General features: G+C 39.6%; 1 protein-coding gene across 2 annotated transcripts in view; it reads right to left on the bottom strand.

Moving 5' to 3' along the window:
- Nucleotides 1-4,218: 4,218 nt before the first annotated feature.
- TRPM7 (transient receptor potential cation channel subfamily M member 7) overlaps nucleotides 4,219-21,259 on the bottom strand; it is a 127,778-nt gene continuing 110,737 nt past the window's right edge. For both annotated transcript variants that reach the window (XM_010339488.3, XM_039469174.2), the window contains exons 31-39: nucleotides 20,826-20,851; nucleotides 17,909-17,959; nucleotides 17,764-17,829; nucleotides 16,599-16,882; nucleotides 16,390-16,472; nucleotides 16,033-16,238; nucleotides 10,608-10,659; nucleotides 10,391-10,497; nucleotides 4,219-5,700 (exon numbers count right to left, since the gene is read on the bottom strand). In XM_010339488.3, the coding sequence (XP_010337790.1) occupies nucleotides 5,570-5,700; nucleotides 10,391-10,497; nucleotides 10,608-10,659; nucleotides 16,033-16,238; nucleotides 16,390-16,472; nucleotides 16,599-16,882; nucleotides 17,764-17,829; nucleotides 17,909-17,959; nucleotides 20,826-20,851 (1,006 nt within the window). In that variant the 3' untranslated portion in view covers nucleotides 4,219-5,569. The remainder of the gene's footprint in view (nucleotides 5,701-10,390; nucleotides 10,498-10,607; nucleotides 10,660-16,032; nucleotides 16,239-16,389; nucleotides 16,473-16,598; nucleotides 16,883-17,763; nucleotides 17,830-17,908; nucleotides 17,960-20,825; nucleotides 20,852-21,259) is intronic.

Here is a 21,259-nt window from a genome sequence, read left to right as displayed (position 1 = left end):
CTCCAATCCTGAAGTCAGATGTTTCTCCAATCCCTGGTTCCTTTTAGTGAAGAATGGTATTCAGAAACCAAGATCTAGGAGCTGGTAGACACGTTATTACGGCGCTGCTGTTTCCAGGTCCTCTATGCATACATATATCCATATCCATAGGTGTATCTCTCCAGATTTTTTTTCAGTATTACTACCATACTGAATTTATCTGGGTATTTTGGGAACCATTAATTCATGCCAGTAGTTCCAATTCCAAATCTACATTTCAGGATTTATTCTAGTTTCCTCCCTCTTACATATTTACAACCCCATCTCCAACAGAGAGGCACCTCCCATTGTCCTCAATATATTTCCTTCTTTGACCAACCCCTCTACATATAACTCCCCTCTACACAACACACAAGTACTATCCTCATCCTGCTTTGCTGACAACCCCACCAGGTCACTGTTGCCTCTCAATATGAAAACCTACGATTGGTCTGAAACCTAACGGATTTTAGACTAAATTATTAATGAATGAAAGAAGCTGGAAGGGACCTGGGGCCTGGTCTCCACGCGCGTGCGTGCGTGTGTGTGTTAAGCTCCTCTTAAACTCCCAGGCTCAAATGATCCTACTGCCTCGTGAGCCACCATGCCTGGTCCTAGTGGATTACTTTTTAAAAAGCCTCTCCTCCTCTCAAACTTTATTTCCTTCTAATGGCCAGGGAGTTGCGCATTTTTATATTCTATTCATGTTTCCTTTAAATATTAAAAAAAGTATAAAAGTAAGGCTGGGCCCAGTGGCTCAAGCCTGTAATCCCAGCACTTTGGGAGGCCGAGGCGGGTGGATCACGTGGTCAAGAGATCCAGACCATCCTGGTCAACATGGTGAAACCCCGTCTCTACTAAAAATACAAAAAATTAGCTGGGCATGGTGGCACCTGCCTGTAATCCCAGCTACTCGGGAGGCTGAGACAGGAGAATTGCCTGAACCCAGGAGGCGGAGGTTGCGGTGAGCCGAGATCACACCATTGCACTCCAGCCTGGGTAACAAGAGCGAAACTCCATCTCAAAAAACAAAAACAACAACAAAAAATAAAAAATAAAAAAAATTTGTCAGTAGGGATTTAAATTTGTGTCTTTTATACACCATTGGTCACTTCTGTGCTTTTTTTTTTTTTCTTGTATCTTTCTATTCAGATTCTTTTTCTTTGAAGACATCCTTAACATTTTCCACAAAAAAGCACGGATAGACTTCCTGAGAATGCTGTCACATGACTGGATTCAACTGCCTCTTACACACAGTAGATAAGAATTTTTTGTTTTTGGTTTATTTTTTGAGGCAGGGTCTCACTCTGTCACCCAGGCTGGAATGCAGTGATGCAATCTCAGCTCACTGCAACCTCTACCTCCTAGGTTCAAGCCATTCTCCTGTGTCAGCCTCCCAAGTAGCTGGGACTATAAGTGTGAGCCACCATGTGCGGCTAAATTTTTTTTTTTTTTTGGTAGAGATGAGGTCTCACTACATTGCCCAGGCTGGTCTCAAACTCCTGGGTTTAAACCAAACCTCCCACCTCAGCCTCCCAAAGTGCTAGAATTACAGGTATGAACCACCGTGCCTGGCCTACTATGTGATAATCCTGATGTCAATCCATTCCCTATAAACTTTTTCTTTACTTACAGAATCACAAAATGTGCCGTTTAGTGCATTCTTTCTTTCCTTCTAGTGTTTTTATTCTAGAACTTCTATTAAACAGGTATTGGGGCTGGTCATGGCGGCTCATGCCTGCAATCCCAACACTTTGGGAGGCCAAACTGGGTATATCACTTGAGCCCAGGAATTTGAGACCAGCCTGGCCAACATGGTGAAATCCCATCTCTACTAAAAGCACAAATATTAGATGAGTGTGGTGGCTCATGCTGGTAATCCCAGCTACTCGGGAGGCTGAGGCAGGAGAACTGCTTGCAACTGGGAGGCAGAGGCTGCAGTGAGTGGAGAACATGCCACTGCACTCCAGCCTGGGCAACAAGAGCAAAACTCCATCTCCCCCCCCCAAAAAAAAAAAACATTTTTAGTATCAACACTGATTTAATTAGGAAAGTATTAGGAAGCTGTAGTGCTAATGGTTTTCCAAAATCCCAATTTTCATTTGATTCATGCTAAGGTTCTGGCAGTTTTACCCACCACTGCTTTTATCCCATCAGTAAAACTCTCAATAGAGTGAAAACGGCAAATAATACCTTAGTATTATGATAACAGTTTTGTCCTCATGTTATGTACCCCCTGAGACTGTCCTGGGGAGACTCCCAGGGGTTTGTGGCCCACCATGAGCTCCACTGACCTAATTAATAATAGACCTAGGTAATGACCATCAAAAAGACAACCAGGCAGGTGTTTCCTAACAGAATTATTAACCCCAACAATGAAGCATTCTTATGAAAATTCAACACTGAATCTGATCAAGCCTTTAGATTTAACAACTAGTTTATGACATATGCAGGAAACAAATAATCAGCGAAATCTCAAATGTAGTAAACTTCTCAGGACAAATAAGTTGGTTCTCCAAAACATAAGCTGGGGGCAAAGATGAGAGATAAAAATCTACATATTAAGAAACTTTAAAACCAAGCAATTGTTGGTCGGGTGTAATGGTTCACACCTATAATCCAAGCACTTTGGGAGGCGGAGGTGAGCAGATCACTTGAGGTCAGGAGTTCGAGACCAGCCTGGCGAACACGGTGAAACCCTGTCTCTACGAAAAATACAAAAATTAGCCTGGCGCAGTGGTGTGTGACTGTAATCCCAGATACTTAGGAGGCTGAAGCAGGAGAATCGCTTGAACCTGGGAGGCAGAGGTTGCAGTGAGCCGAGATCATGCCACTGTACTCCAGCCGGGCCAACAGAGTGAAACTCCAACTCAAAAAACTACAGTAAATAAAAATAAAAAACAAATAAAATTTGCTAGATGTAGTGGTGCACGCCTGTGGTCCCAGCTAATCAAGAGGCTGTGGCAGAAGGATTAATTCAGCCCAGGAGTTTAAGGCTGCAGTGAGCTATGATCACGCTACTATACTCCAGCCTAGGCAACAGAGCAAGACTTCGTCTGTATTTTTTTTTTCCTGAGACAGGTTCTCAACTCTGTCGCCCAGGTTGGAGAGCAGTGGCATCATGTCAGCTCACTGCTGCCTCAACCTCCTAGGCTCAAGCAATCCTCCCACTTCAGTTTCCCAAGTACCTGGAACTACAGGTGCAAACCACCACAGCCAACCAATTTTTATTTATTTATTTATTTATTTATTTATTTATTTATTTATTTATTTTTTATTTTTATACAAAGCCTTGCAATGCTGCCCAGGCTGGAGTGTAATGGCATGATCTCGGCTCACTGCAACCTCCGCCTCCAGGGTTCATGTGTTTCTCCTGCTTCAGCCTCCCCAGTAGCTGGGATTACAGGCATCTGCCACCAAAACTGCCTAATTTTTTGTACTTTTAGTAGAGATAGGGTTTCACTGTGTTGGCTAGGCTGGTCTCGAACTCCTGACCTTAGATGATCTGCCTGCCTTGGCCTCCCAAAGTGCTGGGATTATAGGTGTGAACCACCACATCTGGCCTAATTTTTATATTTTTTAGTAGAGATAGGATTGTACCATGTTGCCCAGGTTGGTCTGAAACTCCTGAGCCCAAGTGATTCACCTGCCATGGCCTCCCAAACTGCTGGGATTACAGGCATGAGCCACCACGCCAGGCCGAGACAAACAAAACAAAACAAAAACAGTATAGATGAAAGGCAGCCAGTTTGGGTTCAAATCCTACCACTGCTACTTATTATTAAATAATTTTAAGAATCTTAGAAATGTTACTTTACCTCTCTAGCACCTTGATTTTCAAATCTGCAAAGCAGGATAATAACGCCTATTTCATAACATCATTGTAAGGATTAAATAGGTTAACGTAAGTGAAATACTTAAAAGTAATGCCTGGCACATAGTAGGCACTAAATAAATGTTAGATACTATTATCATCCTGCGAAAATAATTAACATAAAATTAAAAATCAGTAGATAGCCCAACTTGCCCTCTTTTGGCATAACAAGAAACACATTTCTAAGAAGACAGTAAGAAATCAGTATTAAACACTGTACAGGATAGGAGATCAAAAGCATAGCTATATAAATGGTTCATTAAAAAAACTGATACACTGATACCTTGAAAATGTCAGATTTTTCAGAATGATTAAACTCACTAAACATCTGTAAACCATAATAAATTTATTTCATTTCTTTTAAAGATTTAATGATATACAAAATGTATATAGTATAATATCTTTAAGTAATACACTTTTTCTTTCTCCCCACCCCCAATCAACATTAAACACTATTTAAACAGCTTATCATCTCTTGCCTTGTCTGTATCTATGAGATACACTACTGAATACAAATAAGCTTTATACTGCTCCCTTCCAAATAAAAATTAAAATTAGTACCAAGGAAACAAATAGAAAAAGGAAAAAAAAAATTAAAGCATAAAATTTTTAGTCCAATGAAAAGCTTTTCCTGTTATTGTTGAATATTCAACAATATCTGGGGCTGTTAAATTACATTTTATTGGCATAAGGTTGCATTGCAATCTGCCAGTATCACATAATGATAATCCAACTGAATTAATTTCTTAAGTACCACAAACAGCATTCATGTTTAAATGTTCTAACACAATTTTAAATACATGCAGGAGTTCATGTTTACATTGTGATTTGATATGCCAATCAATAAAATTTCCAGAGAAGTATCTAAGTTCTGGGTTGTTACTATGGATATGGATAGGGAAAAAGTACTTCCCTTGATGAGTGAATTGGGTTTCTCCTTTTATAATTTAGGTTATGTATCAGTTTACCATGGCTTTCTTCTAGCTAACAGTGACTTGATAAAACAATGTTAAAAACCCAACTATCACTTTTACACAATTTGGGTTCTATTTAACAAAAAACTCTCTCTGTCTTTAAATATGGAGCCTAACCCTGATTCATAAATACCATCCCTCTTGAAATGGTCTTCAGCTCAGTTCTTCTCTGTGAACCTAGAATTAGAACAAGTCATTTCCCTTCCTGTGGCCAACAAGCATCTAGTTGGGAGCCAGTGATATCATCACTGAAACACATTAAACACATGTTTTGACTGCCATTTAACCAAAAGGCTGAGTGATCTCTTCATTTTCCTAGTTGAATGGCAATAAACCAGCTGCCAATAAAATCTGCATGAACATCTACCTTTGGTTAATGGTATTGCACCACATAAGAGGGCATCACTCTCATCAGAACAAAGTCAAATGAGATCCTCTGCTATATAAAGAGCCCTTTAAAAAGTTATAAATACTAATTATCAATTACCTTTAAAATTTCTCAGCTGCCAGCTCTATCCTATACGGAGTTTCTGACTGATGAGTTTAATCAAGTCAAAAGAATATTGACCTTTTAACTGTGCTGGAGTCAGCAAATTCAACTTGCATACACCTTTCTATATTACCAATTTCCTCCTGAGGGAAAAGTGACACAGTAACATTTCTGCGAGGTGCAGGCAAAACCAATGATTCAGTAATATTAATATTATAACATCAGACGAACAGAATTAGTTGATTCTGATTCTTTGGTGGAATTTCCAGGCTGAAGACTCAAATCTGAAGGCTCATCCTGAGGAAATATAATCTTATCAGGCGTATAATCATTCCTCTTCAGGTCTACATTGAGCAACCAAAACAATTTAAAAAAGAGAGAGAAAGAAAAGAAAAAAAGTTAGTAGTTAGTATTTCTTAGAAATGGAGAATTAGAAACATTTTCTTTTCTTTCTTTTTTTTTTTTTGAGATGGAGTTTTGCTCTTGTTGTACAGGCTGGAATGTGATGGCACGATCTCGGCTCACCACAACCTCTACCTCTCAGGTTCAAGCGATTCTCTTACCTCCTGAGCAGCTGGGATTACAGGTATGTGCCACCACGCCCAGCTAATTTTTTACATTTTTAGTAGAGACAGGGTTTCCCTATGTTGGTCAGGCTGGTCTCCAATTCCCAACCTCCGGTGATCTGCCCATCTCGGCTTCCCAAAGTGCTGGGATTACAGGCATGATCCAATGCACCCGGCTGAATTAGAACATTTTCTACTCATTTTTTCTCCAAACATGTCAGACTTGTTTTCCATCAGGTTGTTATAAATAGTCACCAAATTTATGCACATAAAAATGAAGTCATTCATTCATTCAACAAATAATTACATATTGACCATGAGTCAGGAACTCACGTAGGCATGGAAATGTAGCAAAGAACAAACCAGACAAGGTCCCTGGTCTAATAAATAAGCTTATATTCTAGTGGGTGACAAAAAATAAGCAAACAGAAAAATGATAGAACTATAAGCAGTAAAAAGTGCTTTGAAGGCAGGGTGCAGTAGCTCATGCCTGTAATCCCAGCATTTTGAAAGGCTGAGGTGGGAGAATCATTTGAGGTCAGGAGTTCAAGAGCAGCCTGGCCAACGTCGTGAAGTCTCTCATCTCTACAAAAAATACAATAATTAGCCAGGCATGGTAGCGTGTGCCTGTAGTCCCAGCTACTCAGAAGGCTAAGGTGGGAGGATTGTTTGAGCCCCAGGAGGCAGAGATTGCAGTGAGCCAAGGTGATGCCACTGCACGCCAGCATGGGCGACAGAGTGAGACCCTGTCTCAAAAAATCAAATCAAATCAAATAAAAAATAAGAGTATCCAAGTAGAAATATAGGTAGCTGAACACAGAAACACAGCTTGGGAAAGATATTAGGTCTTCAGATAAATTTGCTATAATCAGTATATAAAATATTTATAGGTATTGGACAGGAAGAAACTTAAGAAGTTACAGCCGGGCGCGGTGGCTCAAGCCTGTAATCCCAGCACTTTGGGAGGCCGAGGCGGGTGGATCACGAGGTCAAGAGATCGAGACCATCCTGGTCAACATGGTGAAACCCCGTCTCTACTAAAAATATAAAAAATTAGCTGGGCATGGTGGCGCGTGCCTGTAATCCCAGCTACTCAGGAGGCTGAGGCAGGAGAATTGCCTGAACCCAGGAGGCGGAGGTTGCGGTGAGCCGAGATCGCGCCATTGCACTCCAGCCTGGGTAACAAGAGCGAAACTCCGTCTCAAAAAAAAAAAAAAAAAAAAAAAAAAGAAGTTACAGACATATAGGAATAGTTGCAGAATTGGAAACAATGCAGTAATATCAACATTATATACTAACCAGTCAACATACATACATATGCTTTTTTCTTTATTTTACCTTTTTTTTTTTTTTTTGAGACGGAGTCTTGCTCTGTCACCCACCCAGGATGGAGTGCAGTGATGTGACCTCCACACACTGCAATCTCTACTCCTGGGTTCAAGCAATTCTCCTGCCTCAGCCTCCTGAGTAGCTGAAATTATAGGTGCCCACCACCATGCCCAGCTAATTTTTGTATTTTTAGTAGAGATGGTGGGGTTTCCCCATGTTGGCCAGGCTGGTCTCAAACTCTTGACCTCAGGTGATCTGCCCACCTCTACCTCCCAAAGTGCTGGGATTACAGGCCTGTGCCACTGTGCCCAGACTCCATTTTTCTTTTTCTTTCAATTTCTTAAAAAAAAAACCCACAACCAAAAAACCCCCGAGATACATGTGCAGAACGTGCAGGTTTGCTACATAGGATTATGTGTGCCATGGTGTAAACCTTCATATATGTATATATTTTGTATATTTTAGTAGAGACAGGGTTTTGCCATGTTGGCCAGGCTGGTCTCAAACTCCTGACCTTGAGATCCTCCTGCCTTGGCATCCCAAAGTGCTGGGATTACAGGCATGAGTCACTGCTCCCAGCCAACCCTTACATTTTTATCTCCATATAAAATATAACTGATGCTCTGCTCAAGATATGAACTGATTTTCTATTTCTTTTTTTTTTTTTTTTTTTGAGACGGAGTTTGGAGTTTCGCTCTTGTTACCCAGCCTGGAGTGCAATGGCACGATCTCGGCTCACCGCAACCTCCGCCTCCTGGGTTCAGGCAATTCTCCTGTCTCAGCCTCCTGAGTAGCTGGGATTACAGGCATGCACCACCATGCCCAGCTAATTTTTTGTATTTTTAGTAGAGACGGGGTTTCACCTTGTTGACCAAGGTTGGTCCCGATCTCTTGACCTTGTGATCCACCCGCCTCGGCCTCCCAAAGTACTGGGATTACAGGCTTGAGCCACCGCGCCCGGCCAATTTTCTATTTCTTTAAAAAGAATATTTGACCTTACTGAATCATAAGCTGCTAATTTTAATCTAAGGAACAGCCTATCATAAATAATCCAAACACATATTTGTAAATACATGAATTATTTCTGATAAATTTTAAATGTAAGACGATGTCAGTATGGCCTTAGGCAATACAAGCTAATCTGCAATTATCGTACAAAGAACAGTGGAAAGAAACATAATTATGCCTTGTCTTAATTACGTCATTAATTAGTGCATATATCAATAAGCAAATCATCTCAACTTTAATTATATAATCTAGAAAATGAAGGATCTGGGCCAGATTTTTTTTTTTTTTTTTTTTTGAGATGGAGTCTTGCTGTGTCACTCAGTGGCACAACATCTGCTCACTGCAACCTCTGTGTTCTGGGTTCAAGCAAGTATGTTGACTTTCACTACACCCACTCAACACTGTGCTGGAAATCCATGCCAGTACAAACCGTCAAGAAAAAGAAAAGACATGCTGGTTGAAAAGAAAGAAACTGTCTTTATTGCCTACACAAAAAAAATCCCAAGAAGTCTATTACAAAAAGCTCCCAGAAAAAGAGTTAAGCAAGGTTGCAGGGATATAAGCTTAAAAAAAAAAAAAAAAAAAAAAGGTCATTTCTGTATACTAGCAATAAATAATAAACAAATTTGTTTAAAGTTACCATTTACATACCTAATAATGCTTATTATATGGCTGGTACTGTTGTTCTATGTACTTCACAAAACCAACTCATTAAGTCCTCAAAAAATCCTTGGTGATGCAGGTATTCTGTGGAGTCACGCATACTGGCTCTCAAGTCTAAGCTCTTAACTATGACATTAGTAGTCATAAGAAGTGGAACTTTTAAAAATAAACCTCAAGGGCTGGGCATGGTGCCTCATGCCTGTAATCCTAGCACTTTGGGAGGCTGAGGTGGGTGCATTACTTGAGCCCAGGAATTCAAGAACAGCCTGGTTGACATGGCAAAGCCCCATCTCTACTATATATGTATAAACTAGCCAGGTGTGGTGGCATAGGCCTGAGGTCCCAACTACTTGGGAGGCTGAGGTGAGAGGATCACTTGAGCCTGGGAGATAAAGGTTGCAGTAAGCTGAGATTGCACTACTAAACTCTAGCCTGAGCAACAGAGTGAGATACTGTCTCAAAAATAAATAAAGGGTGAGTCCCAGACATCTGTAATTTTTAAAAAATTTAATTTTTAAAGAGACAGGGTCTTACTACGTTGCCCAGGTTGAAGTATTCACTACAGCTCTGAATTCCTGAGGCTCACACAGAAAGATGATGTTACTATCATGAGACAATACATTTATAGTTCCTGTTCCTGCTTGATCAAATACTTTTTTCTCATTTCTTCTGCAAGGCTTACTTGAAAATTTATTCATTCTCCAAGTAAAGGCAAATACATTAGTTTCTCAGGATCATTCCCTGACCTATGTTTGAGTTAAGGGACCTGTCTACATGTTTTACAGCACTCTATTCTGGTTTTCCTCTCTCTGGCATTTATCAGTCCTGTAACTCCCTGCTAATCTAGTCAATATTCAACATTAAACTCCATGAGGGCAGGGACTGTAGCTGTCTGGTTTGATATTCTGCTTTTAACACCTAACACAATCCTGGCATTCTGCTGACATACAATATATTAAATGAATAAACTTTATGTCTGTTTTTTTTTTTTTTTTGAGACGGAGTTTCGCTCTTGTTGCCCAGGCTGGAGTGCAATGGCGCGATCTCGGCTCACCGCAACCTCCGCCTCCTGGGTTCAGGCAATTCTCCTGCCTCAGCCTCCTGAGTAGCTGGGATTACAGGCACACACCACCATGCCCAGCTACTTTTTTGTATTTTTAGTAGAGACGGGGTTTCACCATGTTGACCAGGATGGTCTCGATCTCTTGACCTCGTGATCCACCCGCCTCTGCCTCCCAAAGTGCTGGGATTACAGGCTTGAGCCACCGCGCCCGGCCTATGTCTGTTTTAAGTAATGAAAGAAAACAGATTCATTTATAACAAACGATGTGTATTTGCAAAGGAGCTCCTGAAGCTGGCACAATTAGAGACCATCATATCAAACCTTTGTACCTCTGTCCTTATGAGGTATTGCAGTAACCAGCTTTTGTAACAATTTATATACCATACTGATTAAGGTATTTTTTACCTGGAAGTTTAAGCTTTCTACAGCAAGAATTACAGTGATGTTTTGCTCTGAAGTTTTTAATTGCATCTTCTCCTAGATTTGCTGGGCCAAAAACCATATCGCAGGACCTGTGGAATTGGTAAGGTAATTTAAAAAAAAATTACAAAAATGGCAGTTTATGCAGGTACAAATGTAAAATGTGAAATTATGCCTTAATGAAATAGTTAAAACTTATTACCTCTTTTCTTCTGCTTTTATCACAGATGGGTCAGTCAAATTTTCACCAACACCTTTGTGCATGTATATAAAAAAAAATTTATGTAACTGATATAAATACTGACATTTGCGTAATAAAAATCATCTTAAGAGATGTTAAAGTATCATCAATCATTACAATATTGAACTATTCAAAGGAGTATAGTTCTTCTCTCTTGACATTGCATAATTTAATTTATGACCCTGACATTCTACCAGGGAGAGGCACAGCCCCTTGTAATGTGAACAAGAGTTAAATGTTAAGAGTTGGTAGGTAGGCACGTAAATTCCCAATCTTACAGTGCCAAGGATGCAAATACCTCCTTACTTATAAAAGGTCTGGTCAATCTGCCCTTGTTTCACGTTAGTTAGCAGAGAACAACTTGGTACATGAAGGAATAATCCGTAGCACTTTAAAGGAGTTTTTTGGATTGGCCAGGCTCGGTGGCTCATGCCTATCATCCCAGCACTTTGAGAGGCTGAGGTGAGTGGATAACCTGAGGTCAGGAATTCCAGACCAGCCAGACCAACATGGTGAAACCCCATTTCTACTAAAAATACAAAAAAAAAAAAAAAAAAAAAAAAAAGGCAGGGTGTGGCAAGTGCCTGTAGTCCCAGCTTCTTGGGAGGCTGAGACACGAGAATCGCTTGAACCCAGGAGGTGGAGGTTGCAGTGAGCTGAGATCGCGCCACTGCACTCCAGCCTGGGCAACAGAGCAATACCTCGTCTCGGGGGGGAAAAAAAAAGTATATGGGATCTAAAGAAAAGAAACACACATTAACACATAGCATACATCCTTGCAAAACACTCATGCATTCATGTAACATAAAGAGTAAGACTGTGAAAGTCTTTCTTCACCTCCAGCCCTCTCCAAAAGTATGATTAAATCCTTCCAGTCTCTCATATTCATGTGTGTATATGTAAATATATATATACACATATACTACCCCTAAGACTTACAGATATTTTGATAATCACAAATATTTAACCCATTAGAACAAAATCTAATAAAAAGGTTCAATTTCACAAAGAGAAAACCCAGAATTAAAACATGATATTATTTTCTACCCAACAGAATGGCAAACACTAAGAATATTCAATACTGGAAAGACTATGAGAAGCAGGAACTTCCATAGAATGCTGAGTATGATTTCTGATAAGCTTTTGGGAAAGTAATCTGGCAGCTGTTACTAAAATTAAAATTGTACTGATCTCTTTTCTAAGCCAATTTAGGAACTTACCTAATGGAAATAAAAGCAGCAGTGCATGGAGTATGGTTTGCTGCAGCAGTTTGTGGAAGCGAAAAACTAAAAACAGAGTGAATGTCTATCAAGACAGGTGTAAATCATGCTATAGCTGCGATACTATAGACTATCACACAGCTACTAAAGAAATAACTCCAGAAAATGTCCATGATACATTGTTAGATAGAAAAAAAAAAGTAGGAAAAAACAAAAACAAAAAAAAACCTCATGATCCCAGTTGGGGTAAAACCCCAAATAATAAAAAATAGGGAAGAAAGTCTCCAATTGTGTATATGTCTTCACAGAAGTAGAGAAATAAAAAGGTAGGAACACTTTATTCTTTACTTATCTTTATATACTACTGTTTAATTTGTAGTAATTATCTAAAATATTCCTGTGTAAAAACTGCTCAATAAACATTATGTTGAGATGGAATGTACTAGGTGAAGATGCTGTGAACATTGTTCAAATGACAACAAGGGATTTAGAATATCACATAAACTTTGTTGATAAAGCAGCAGGGTTTGAGAGGGTTGACTCCAATTTTGAAAGAAGTTCCACTGTGGGTAAAATGCTATCAAATGGCACTGTGTGCTACAGAAAAATCATTCATGAAAGGAAGAATCAATCAATGTGGCAGTCTTCACTGTGGCCAGGCAGTGGTTCATACCTGTAATCCCAGCATGAGCCACTGCCTGGCCACAGTGACATTTGGAACTGCTTGATGTCAGGAGTTCAAGACTAGCCTGGGCTACCTAATGATACTCATCTCTACAAAAAATTTTAAAAATTAGCTGCATGCAGTGACATGAACCTGTAGTGCCAGCTATGCAAGAGGCTTAGGCAGGAGGACGGCTTGAGCCTAAGGAGTTTTGAGGTTATAGTGAGTTGTGATTGAGCTACTGCATTCCAGCCTGGGAAACAGAGGAGACCCTGTCACCATTTAAAAAAAAAAAAAAAAAAAAAACGAAAGAAAGAAAGAGAGAAAGAAAAAGAAATTGTTGCAGTTATCCCAAACCAGCACCTACCAGTTAGCAGTCATCAACACGGAGGCAAGACTTCACCAGCAAAAAGATTACAGCTTGATGAAGGCTTAGATGATTCTTTTTTTTTTTTTTTTTTTTTTGAGACGGAGTTTCGCTCTTGTTACCCAGGCTGGAGTGCAATGGCGCGATCTCGGCTCACCGCAACCTCCGCCTCCTGGGTTCAGGCAATTCTCCTGCCTCAGCCTCCTGAGTAGCTGGGATTACAGGCACGCATCACCATGCCCAGCTAATTTTTTGTATTTTTAGTAGAGACGGGGTTTCAACATGTTGACCAGGATGGTCTCGATCTCTCAACCTTGTGATCCACCCGCCTCGGCCTCCCAAAGTGCTGGGATTACAGGCTTGAGCCACCACGCCCAGCTAGATGATTCTTATGATTTTCTAACAATAAGGTATTTTTAAATTAAGGTATTGTGTCCTTCATATACAATGCTATCACACACTTTAGACTACAGTATAGAGTAAATATAACATTTTTTTTTTTTAAAAATGGAGTCTTACTCTGTCGCCCAGGCTGGAGTGCAGTGGCACCATATTGGCTCACTGCAACCTCTGTCTCCTTGGTTCAAGCAATTCTCCTGCCTCAGCCTCCCAAGTAGCTGGGATTACAGGTACTCACCACCATGCCCGGCTAATTTTTAAATATTTTTAGTAGAGACAGGTTTTCACCATGTTAGCCAGGCTGGTCTCCAACTCCTGACTTCAGGTGATCTACCTGCCTCAGCCTCCCAAAGTGTTGGGATTACAGGTGTGAGCCACAGCTTCTGGCCAAATACAACTTTTATATGCACTGCAAATCCAAAAAATTCATGTGACATGCTTTATTGCAATATTTGCTTTATTGCAATGGTCTGGAACTGAGCCTCGAGTATCTCCAAGGTAAGCCTGTAATTTTAAACTTAATTGTATTGGCTGGCCAGGTGTGGTGGCTTATGACTGTAATCCCACTACTTTGGGAGGCTAAGCTGGGTGGATCACAAGGTCCGGGGTTCAAGACCAGCCTGGCCGACATGGTGAAACCCTGCCCCTACTAAAAATACAAAAAATTAGCCAGGTGTGGTGGTGCGCACCTGAAATCCCAGCTACTCTGGAGGCTGAGGCAGGAGAATTGAACTCAGAAGGCGATGGCTGTGGTGAGTTTGAGTGGAGATCATGCCATTGCACTCCAGCCTGGACAAATGAGTAAGACTCCATCTCAAAAAAAAAAAAAAAAAAAAAAATTGTCTTGGCCTAACTTGTAACAGACATCTGAGTTTTTCATTACATATACCACCTTAATCATTTTTATAAAGGCATGAACTACTGAAAAAAGTACAGTTGTTTTATACAGATTTTCATTCTTGAGTTGAATCAATACCCTCTTTGCTTTTCAACGACTCTTTTATATTTCTACCTTCACACTAAAGAGCCACTAAGTAATTAACATTCTAAACAACTGTTCTCATGTGATTTAAAATCTGGTCTGTGTTTACATTTGAAATTAAGTCTGCTCTTTAGGGAGAAAAATTATGGAAGCCATAATGAAAAGCAGAGGTGGCAACATGCTCAATTTAACTTTCCTTTGACCCACTGTGAAGCTCAGCAGACATCACTCCAAGCAAACCTGCCCTCTTGCAGCCACCACTTTTTTTTCTTTCATATATATGACAAGGTCTATCTACTAAGATGGCTATGGGCAATTTTTCCCTCTATAGATGCATGCTGTTCTACCCCTCAGGTGCTGAATTTACTTTGACTCCCCTTGAATCTGGGCTACCCTTATAAGTTGCCTTCATCAGTAAAATGTAGCAAAAGGCCATCTCAGCCAGTCCTGGGCCTAGCCTAAAGACTTCTGCCTCCTCTGTAGAAGCCGCCAGCTGCTATGTAAGAAGTCTAACTACCTGAAATTACAATGCTGTGAGAAAGCCCAAGATAGCTAGCCATGTAGACAGGGAACACTTGGAGAACTGAGGAATTCAGTTGACAGTGAACAGAGACCTCAGATACTTGACTCCAGTCAAGCTGTTCAATGTCTCCAGTCACTCCAGCCTTCTGAGGTGACAGCAGAGAAGGGACATTCCTACTATGTCCCATCAAAATTTCTGAATGAAAGAACTGTAAGAAAATAAAATGGCAGTTGTTTTAAATCCACTAAATTTTTAGGTAGTTCAGTTCACAGTAGGTAACATAAACACCAGAAACACTAAAAATATTTGCTATTTTTAAAGAAAGTCTTTACACTTTTGAAATATTAGACTGCACATCTTAGAACAGGGAATTTTTTTTTTTTTTTTTGAGACGGAGTTTCGCTGTTGTTACCCAGGCTGGAGTGCAATGGTGCGATCTCGGCTCACCGAAACCTCCACCTCCTGGGTTCAGGCAATTCTTCTGCCTCAGCCTCCTGAGTAGCTGGGATTATAGGCATGCGCCACCATGCCCAGCTAATTTTTTTTTTGTATTTTTAGTAGAGACGGGGTTTCACCACGTTGACCAGAATGGTCTCGATCTGTTGACCTCGTGATCCACCTGCCTCGGCCTCCCAAAGTGCTGGTATTACAGGCTTGAGCCACCACGCCTGGCCAGAACAGGGAATTTTTATATGTTTTTGCTTATCGAAACATCTATATTATCTTAACAACAAGTAAGATAGCCAGGCTGCGGCATGGTAGCTCAGGCCTGTAATCCAAGCACTCTGGGAGGCTGAGGTGGGCAGATCTTGAGGTCAGAAGTTTTAGATCAGCCTGACCAACATGGCAAAAACCTGTCTCTACTAAAAACACAAAAACTATCTGGGTGTGGTGGTGGGAGGCCAAACTACTTGGGAGGCTGAGGCAGGAGAAATGCTTGAATTCAGGAGATGGAAGTTGCAATGAGCCAAGATGGCCCCATTGCACTCCAGCCTGGGTGACAGAGCGAGACTCCACCTGGTGGTTGGAGGGCAGAGATAGCCAGATTCTATTACTCAAGGCCCTGATGGCTATATGCTATGACTGTGACTAACTTGCTTTTTTTTTTTTTTTTCCCCTACTGGCCTAAGATTTTATCTATCTATAAATTAGCAGTTTCTGCATAGTATAACATATGAATAGGTAAGAACCTACTGCACAATTTCACCTTAGCAATATTTAATAAATTTACCTTGTAAATCAAGTACCAGTAACTCCCCTCTTGTATATTCATAAGTCCAGTGGCTAAAGGCTAGCATGATCTCTTCCAGAGTATTAGTTGGAATAATCTCATCTCCATTATTATTGTTGTATTTTCTAAATTCTCCAGTCATACATTCTTCCACAGCAAACCACTGTCCTGCTGAATGGCAATACAGCAGGAAAACTTCAAGGAACCTTATAAAAAACAGTTATAAATATTACTAGCAGTTAATAAAATTCTAATTGACCTACAAAATGGGTATTTATACATTCAACATCAAAAACAAAGGTCAAAATGGACTGCTATCCATATAATAAAAGATCCCAGAAAAACTTAAAGATTTACCTTGGAGAATATGGTATGGATTTGGGTTTCATTTGATTAAAGGCAAATGTAAGCTTTTGTGCTGCTCTCTGTTGTTGAATTTCCTACAAAAGGGGAGAGAACCCTTGTTTAATATTTAAACTAAGTTTATATTTGCCTTATTGATATTTCAGAAGTTAAACTATAAAGCTTAAATTATGTTTCACTATTAAACATTCACCACCACTTACTCGCAGACAGAGATGCAGAACTGTATCTTCCTTATAAATACTTGACCATGTATTAACCACCTCCGGAAGAAAAGATTTGATAATATAAAGATGCCCTGATTTGAGGATATCATGTTCTGACCAGGTACACTGTACTTTGACAGCTCTTCGTAAACCTCCTCCCATCTGCTCTTTGCTTAAAAACTCTATTTTGGCACAGAGACCAAGTTGTGACCAAGAAGACATGCTGTTATTTAGTATGTTGGGTGAACTCTCTTCCAAACGATACACTGTTACAGGCTCCCCTGCAAAATGAATGAAAACAACTTAAGATTAAATTATGACTCTTTAAAAATGACAAAGTAAAATAAAAATTAGCAGGTATCTTTCATTAAGGAAGAGAAGATAAAATGGACCAGTATGTAGTTTTATAAAAAGAAATTTAATAGCCATAGGTAAGAAATGCCTTTAAATTCATGTGTAATAACAGGCATTTTTGAAATTCTGAGCATTTTACAGAAGACTTTTAAAAAAGCAACTGAGCCGGGCGCGGTGGCTCAAGCCTGTAATCCCAGCACTTTGGGAGGCCGAGGCGGGTGGATCACGAGGTCGAGAGATCGAGACTATCCTGGTCAACATGGTGAAACCCCATCTCTACTAAAAATACAAAAAATTAGCTGGGCATGGTGGCGTGTGCCTGTAATCCCAGCTACTCAGGAGGCTGAGGCAGGAGAATTGCCTAAGCCCAGGAGGCGGAGGTTGCGGTGAGCCGACATCGCGCCATTGCACTCCAGCCTGGGTAACAAGAGCGAAACTCCGTCTCAAAAAAAAAAAAAAAAAAAGCAGCTGAAATTATAAACACTTCTGAACTGAGCACAGAAGTTAGAGCTATCTGTTTCATGGACACTGTGAGGTCAATTTACACATGTTACTAGATAGTGGATCAAGAACTTTTTAGAATTAGAATATATTGTTGCTTCTGAATATGCCAATAATGGAGAAATTCAATACTTCTGATGTCTCTCTTCTTCTATTCAAACATCTCTCACCCTTATAGTAGTCAGATTAAGAATTTATTTGAAATGGATACTTCTTAATGTGATCCCACCCACATTCTATATTATAGCTACAAAAAACTAAAGGGTTAATTTTCCCTTTTATTTATTTTTTTAACTTTTGGATTTACCTCTTGGAGGCACAGGTGTAAATGGAATGCTCTGTGATAACCTCATCAAGTTATTTCTTTCCACAGCTGCATAAAAATGAGAGAGAAATAATGAAATCCCTAAAGGTTCAAAACATTATTAAATTTTGTTTTTAATATTACTGACCTGAGTAATAGTAATTTGTATCCATAGCTGGCTTAAATGGAGAAGTTAGACCTAAAATAGCAAATAAATAAATGAGACCATTAAAAAAGTACTAGTACAGTAAAAATGTTAACTCAGATATTCTTAGAAAATAATCTTAAATTTCCACCATGTAACTGTTCCTCACAAAAACAGCAAAAATGAGGGAGAAAATACGTCCACTGTGCTATATTACCCTATTTCCTTAGGCCAGATTAGTGAGAGCTGTGCATTCAGACACATACAAGAACAAAATTATGTTTCACACTATCCTAACTCCTGCCATAAACTCATTCTTTTCATACGTCCCACTCAAAAAGAAAAATCTCTTTTTGATTCTGACATTTGGGGGGTGGGGACTGTAGCCATGTAGCCATTTTAGCAGGTCTACCAGGAGAAGATGAACTTCTGGAATGTGAAACATACCCACCAAAAGCCCTTCCCCCATATATATATATATATATATATATATATATATATATATATATTTTTTTTTTTTTTTTTTTTTGTGGACTTGACCTTTAAATGTGGCAATAAGACAAGGACACAAGTCAAATCTGCTATGTGCTAAATTTCTAGAACACAAATAAAAACCTACTGGCTTGCAGGAAAAGGAAGTTAGTCAACAGTTTTAATACTGCACAGTAAGTATAAAAATATACTTTAAAAATGTGTATATACACATACATGTGTGCACATACTGTAAGACTATATAGGAGAAGTACTTAATGTCTTCTGCTTGAGAAGACGTCAAAGGCTGTCTCAGAGTAAGAGAAGGGGGAAAACAGAGTATTTTGCAAGGCACTGGTGTGTAGAGGGCAACATTTACAAAGTCATGGAAGTGTTAAAGTACATCCTACACTTGGGAAACTGCACACAGTTTAGTATGAACAGGACTAATTATATACACATCAGAATGACCTATAGAGCTTTTCGGACATACACCCACCCAGATGTCACTGCAAAATATTCTAATTCTGTAGGTATGTGTTATTATATAAGTGATTCTCTACAAATGATTTGAATATGCAGCTAACACTACAAGTTAATGGGCAAGAATATTGGCGTAACTGTAGGAGGTGAGGCTACAGAAACAGGGCATATCAAATTGTTAGGTCAGGTACAATGGCTCACACCTGTAATCACAACACTTTGGGGCTGCAGTGGAAGGACTGCTTTGAGGCCAGGAATTCAAGATCAGCCTGGATAACATGGCAAGTCCCCATATCAACAAAAAAGGTTTAAAAATTAGCCGGGCAAGGAGGTGCCCACCTGTGGTCCTAGCTACTCAGGAGGCTGAGGTGGTGGGATTGCTTGAGCCTAGGAGACTGTGGCTGCAGTGAGCAAAGACTATACCACTGCACTCCAGCCTCGGTGGCAGAGAGATCACGTTTCTGGAGATGGAGTGGTGGGGGTGGGAATTGTATAATATGTCACGTTAAAGAAGAACACTGGATTTTATTAAACAACAATGGGGAAAAATGTAAAGTAGAGGAGTGACTAGTTCAGATCTTTTAGAGAAACCAGGCTGGGCATGACGGTTCTTGCCTATCATCTCAGCACTTCGGGAGGCCAAGGCAGGGGGATCACGAAGTCAGGAGATCCAGATCAGCCTGGCCAACAGGGTGAAACCGTCTCTACAGAAGTACAAAAATTAGCCAGGCATGGTGATATGTGCCTGTAATCTCAGCTACTTGGGAGGCTGAGGCAGGAGAATTGCTTGTACCTGGGAGGTGGAGGTTGCACAGTGAGCCAAGACTGCACCACTGTACTCCGTACTCCAGCCTGGGCAATAGAGCAAGAATCCGTCTCGGCCAGGGGTGGATATCATTTTGGTGGCAGAATAGAACATATTCGAGAAGTAAAACTACAAGCAAGGACCCCAAACTGGCATAACCACTTTGAGAACCTATTTGGTAGTAATTACCAAATGTGAACACATGCTAACTCTGACTCAGCAATTCCATTCCCAGGCATAATGCCAATAATAAATGCATGAGAATGTTTATCAAATAACAAGAACAAGAATGCTTACAGCAGCAAGTCATAATAGCCATACAGTGGAAGCTACTGAAATGACCTCCAAATAGCAGAATAGATAAGTAAATTCAATATATTCACATAAGGAAATCCTATATATTAGTGAGAATGCACAAATTACCACTACACACAGCAATACTGATGCATTTTATAACAATATGCTAAGAGGAAGAAGGAAGACACCAAACAGTATATACTGTACAATTTCATTTATATAGCCAATATGCATATACATGCAAACACTCACACTCCACCCCCCCAACTGGTGAAACTACTGTCTTAGGTAAGAAGCTATAAGATGAAGTGGAAACAAAGGAATGGGGATATAAGCAAAATTGTTTTTGGGTGCTGATTACATGGTTATACTTATTTTGTAAGAATTCAGTGAATTTTGCACTGTTCTGTATGCACTATACACTTCAATAAAAGGATGAAAAAGTAATGGTCTAAACTGAAAGGAGCAGTGGGATGTATAGTGGAGGATGGATTTTAGAGACACATAGGAAGTAAATGCAATAGGACTTTGTGACTACAAAGTCAAGGTGGTCAAGAATAACTCGGCTGACTAAAAGTTTCATTTGTTAAAACAGAAAATATTAGAAAAGGAGCAGGCTGTGTAGAAGAGACCAAATGGGCAGGGAAGAAGTGTGACAGTAAAGAGATCATCATTCACAGCGTGGTTCATGTGTTTGTGAAACATCTATAGTAAGGAGAAACGATAAGAGGGAAGAATTTTTCACTACTGTGGCTTTGTCTAGCTTGAAGTCTAAAATGTCTTACCTAGAATAATGTGGTATATGCTGTAACAGATCATCTAAGATTCTCATTTTTTCATACTAAGTCTACCACACAGACTCACCATTTAATGTTCCTTCTTCAGATGGCCTAAAGAAACACCAAAAAATATAGTATAAGCTGTGCTACAATTTAAGTTTTGGCTATCATTTAATTTTTTTATTTTATAAAATTAACATTATATAATAAATTATTAAGGAAATTATGATATTGATTCGCTTTGTTCGAATATTTGACATTTCCCTTGAGCCAATTCCAATCAAAAGATATATATATCCATATGTATCTACTTGTTAGTAACTTAGTATCTCTAATTTATGCCTAAATATTATTCGTAGTTTGGTGCCAAATTGAAGGCTCTATAGTAATAAACTATTTCATAATTTCTGTATTTGTGGAGGTTCATTCCAGTACTGTAACAATACACTAAGATGACTTTGCAGGATGCTAGAAATATTTCAATAGAATTGATGTGCAAAGAACTGATTGAAAAGTAAG

This window comes from Saimiri boliviensis, chromosome 2, assembly GCF_048565385.1.
Source record: "Saimiri boliviensis isolate mSaiBol1 chromosome 2, mSaiBol1.pri, whole genome shotgun sequence".
NCBI lineage: Eukaryota > Metazoa > Chordata > Mammalia > Primates > Cebidae > Saimiri > Saimiri boliviensis.
This window is presented reverse-complemented; position numbering and strand designations above follow the sequence as displayed.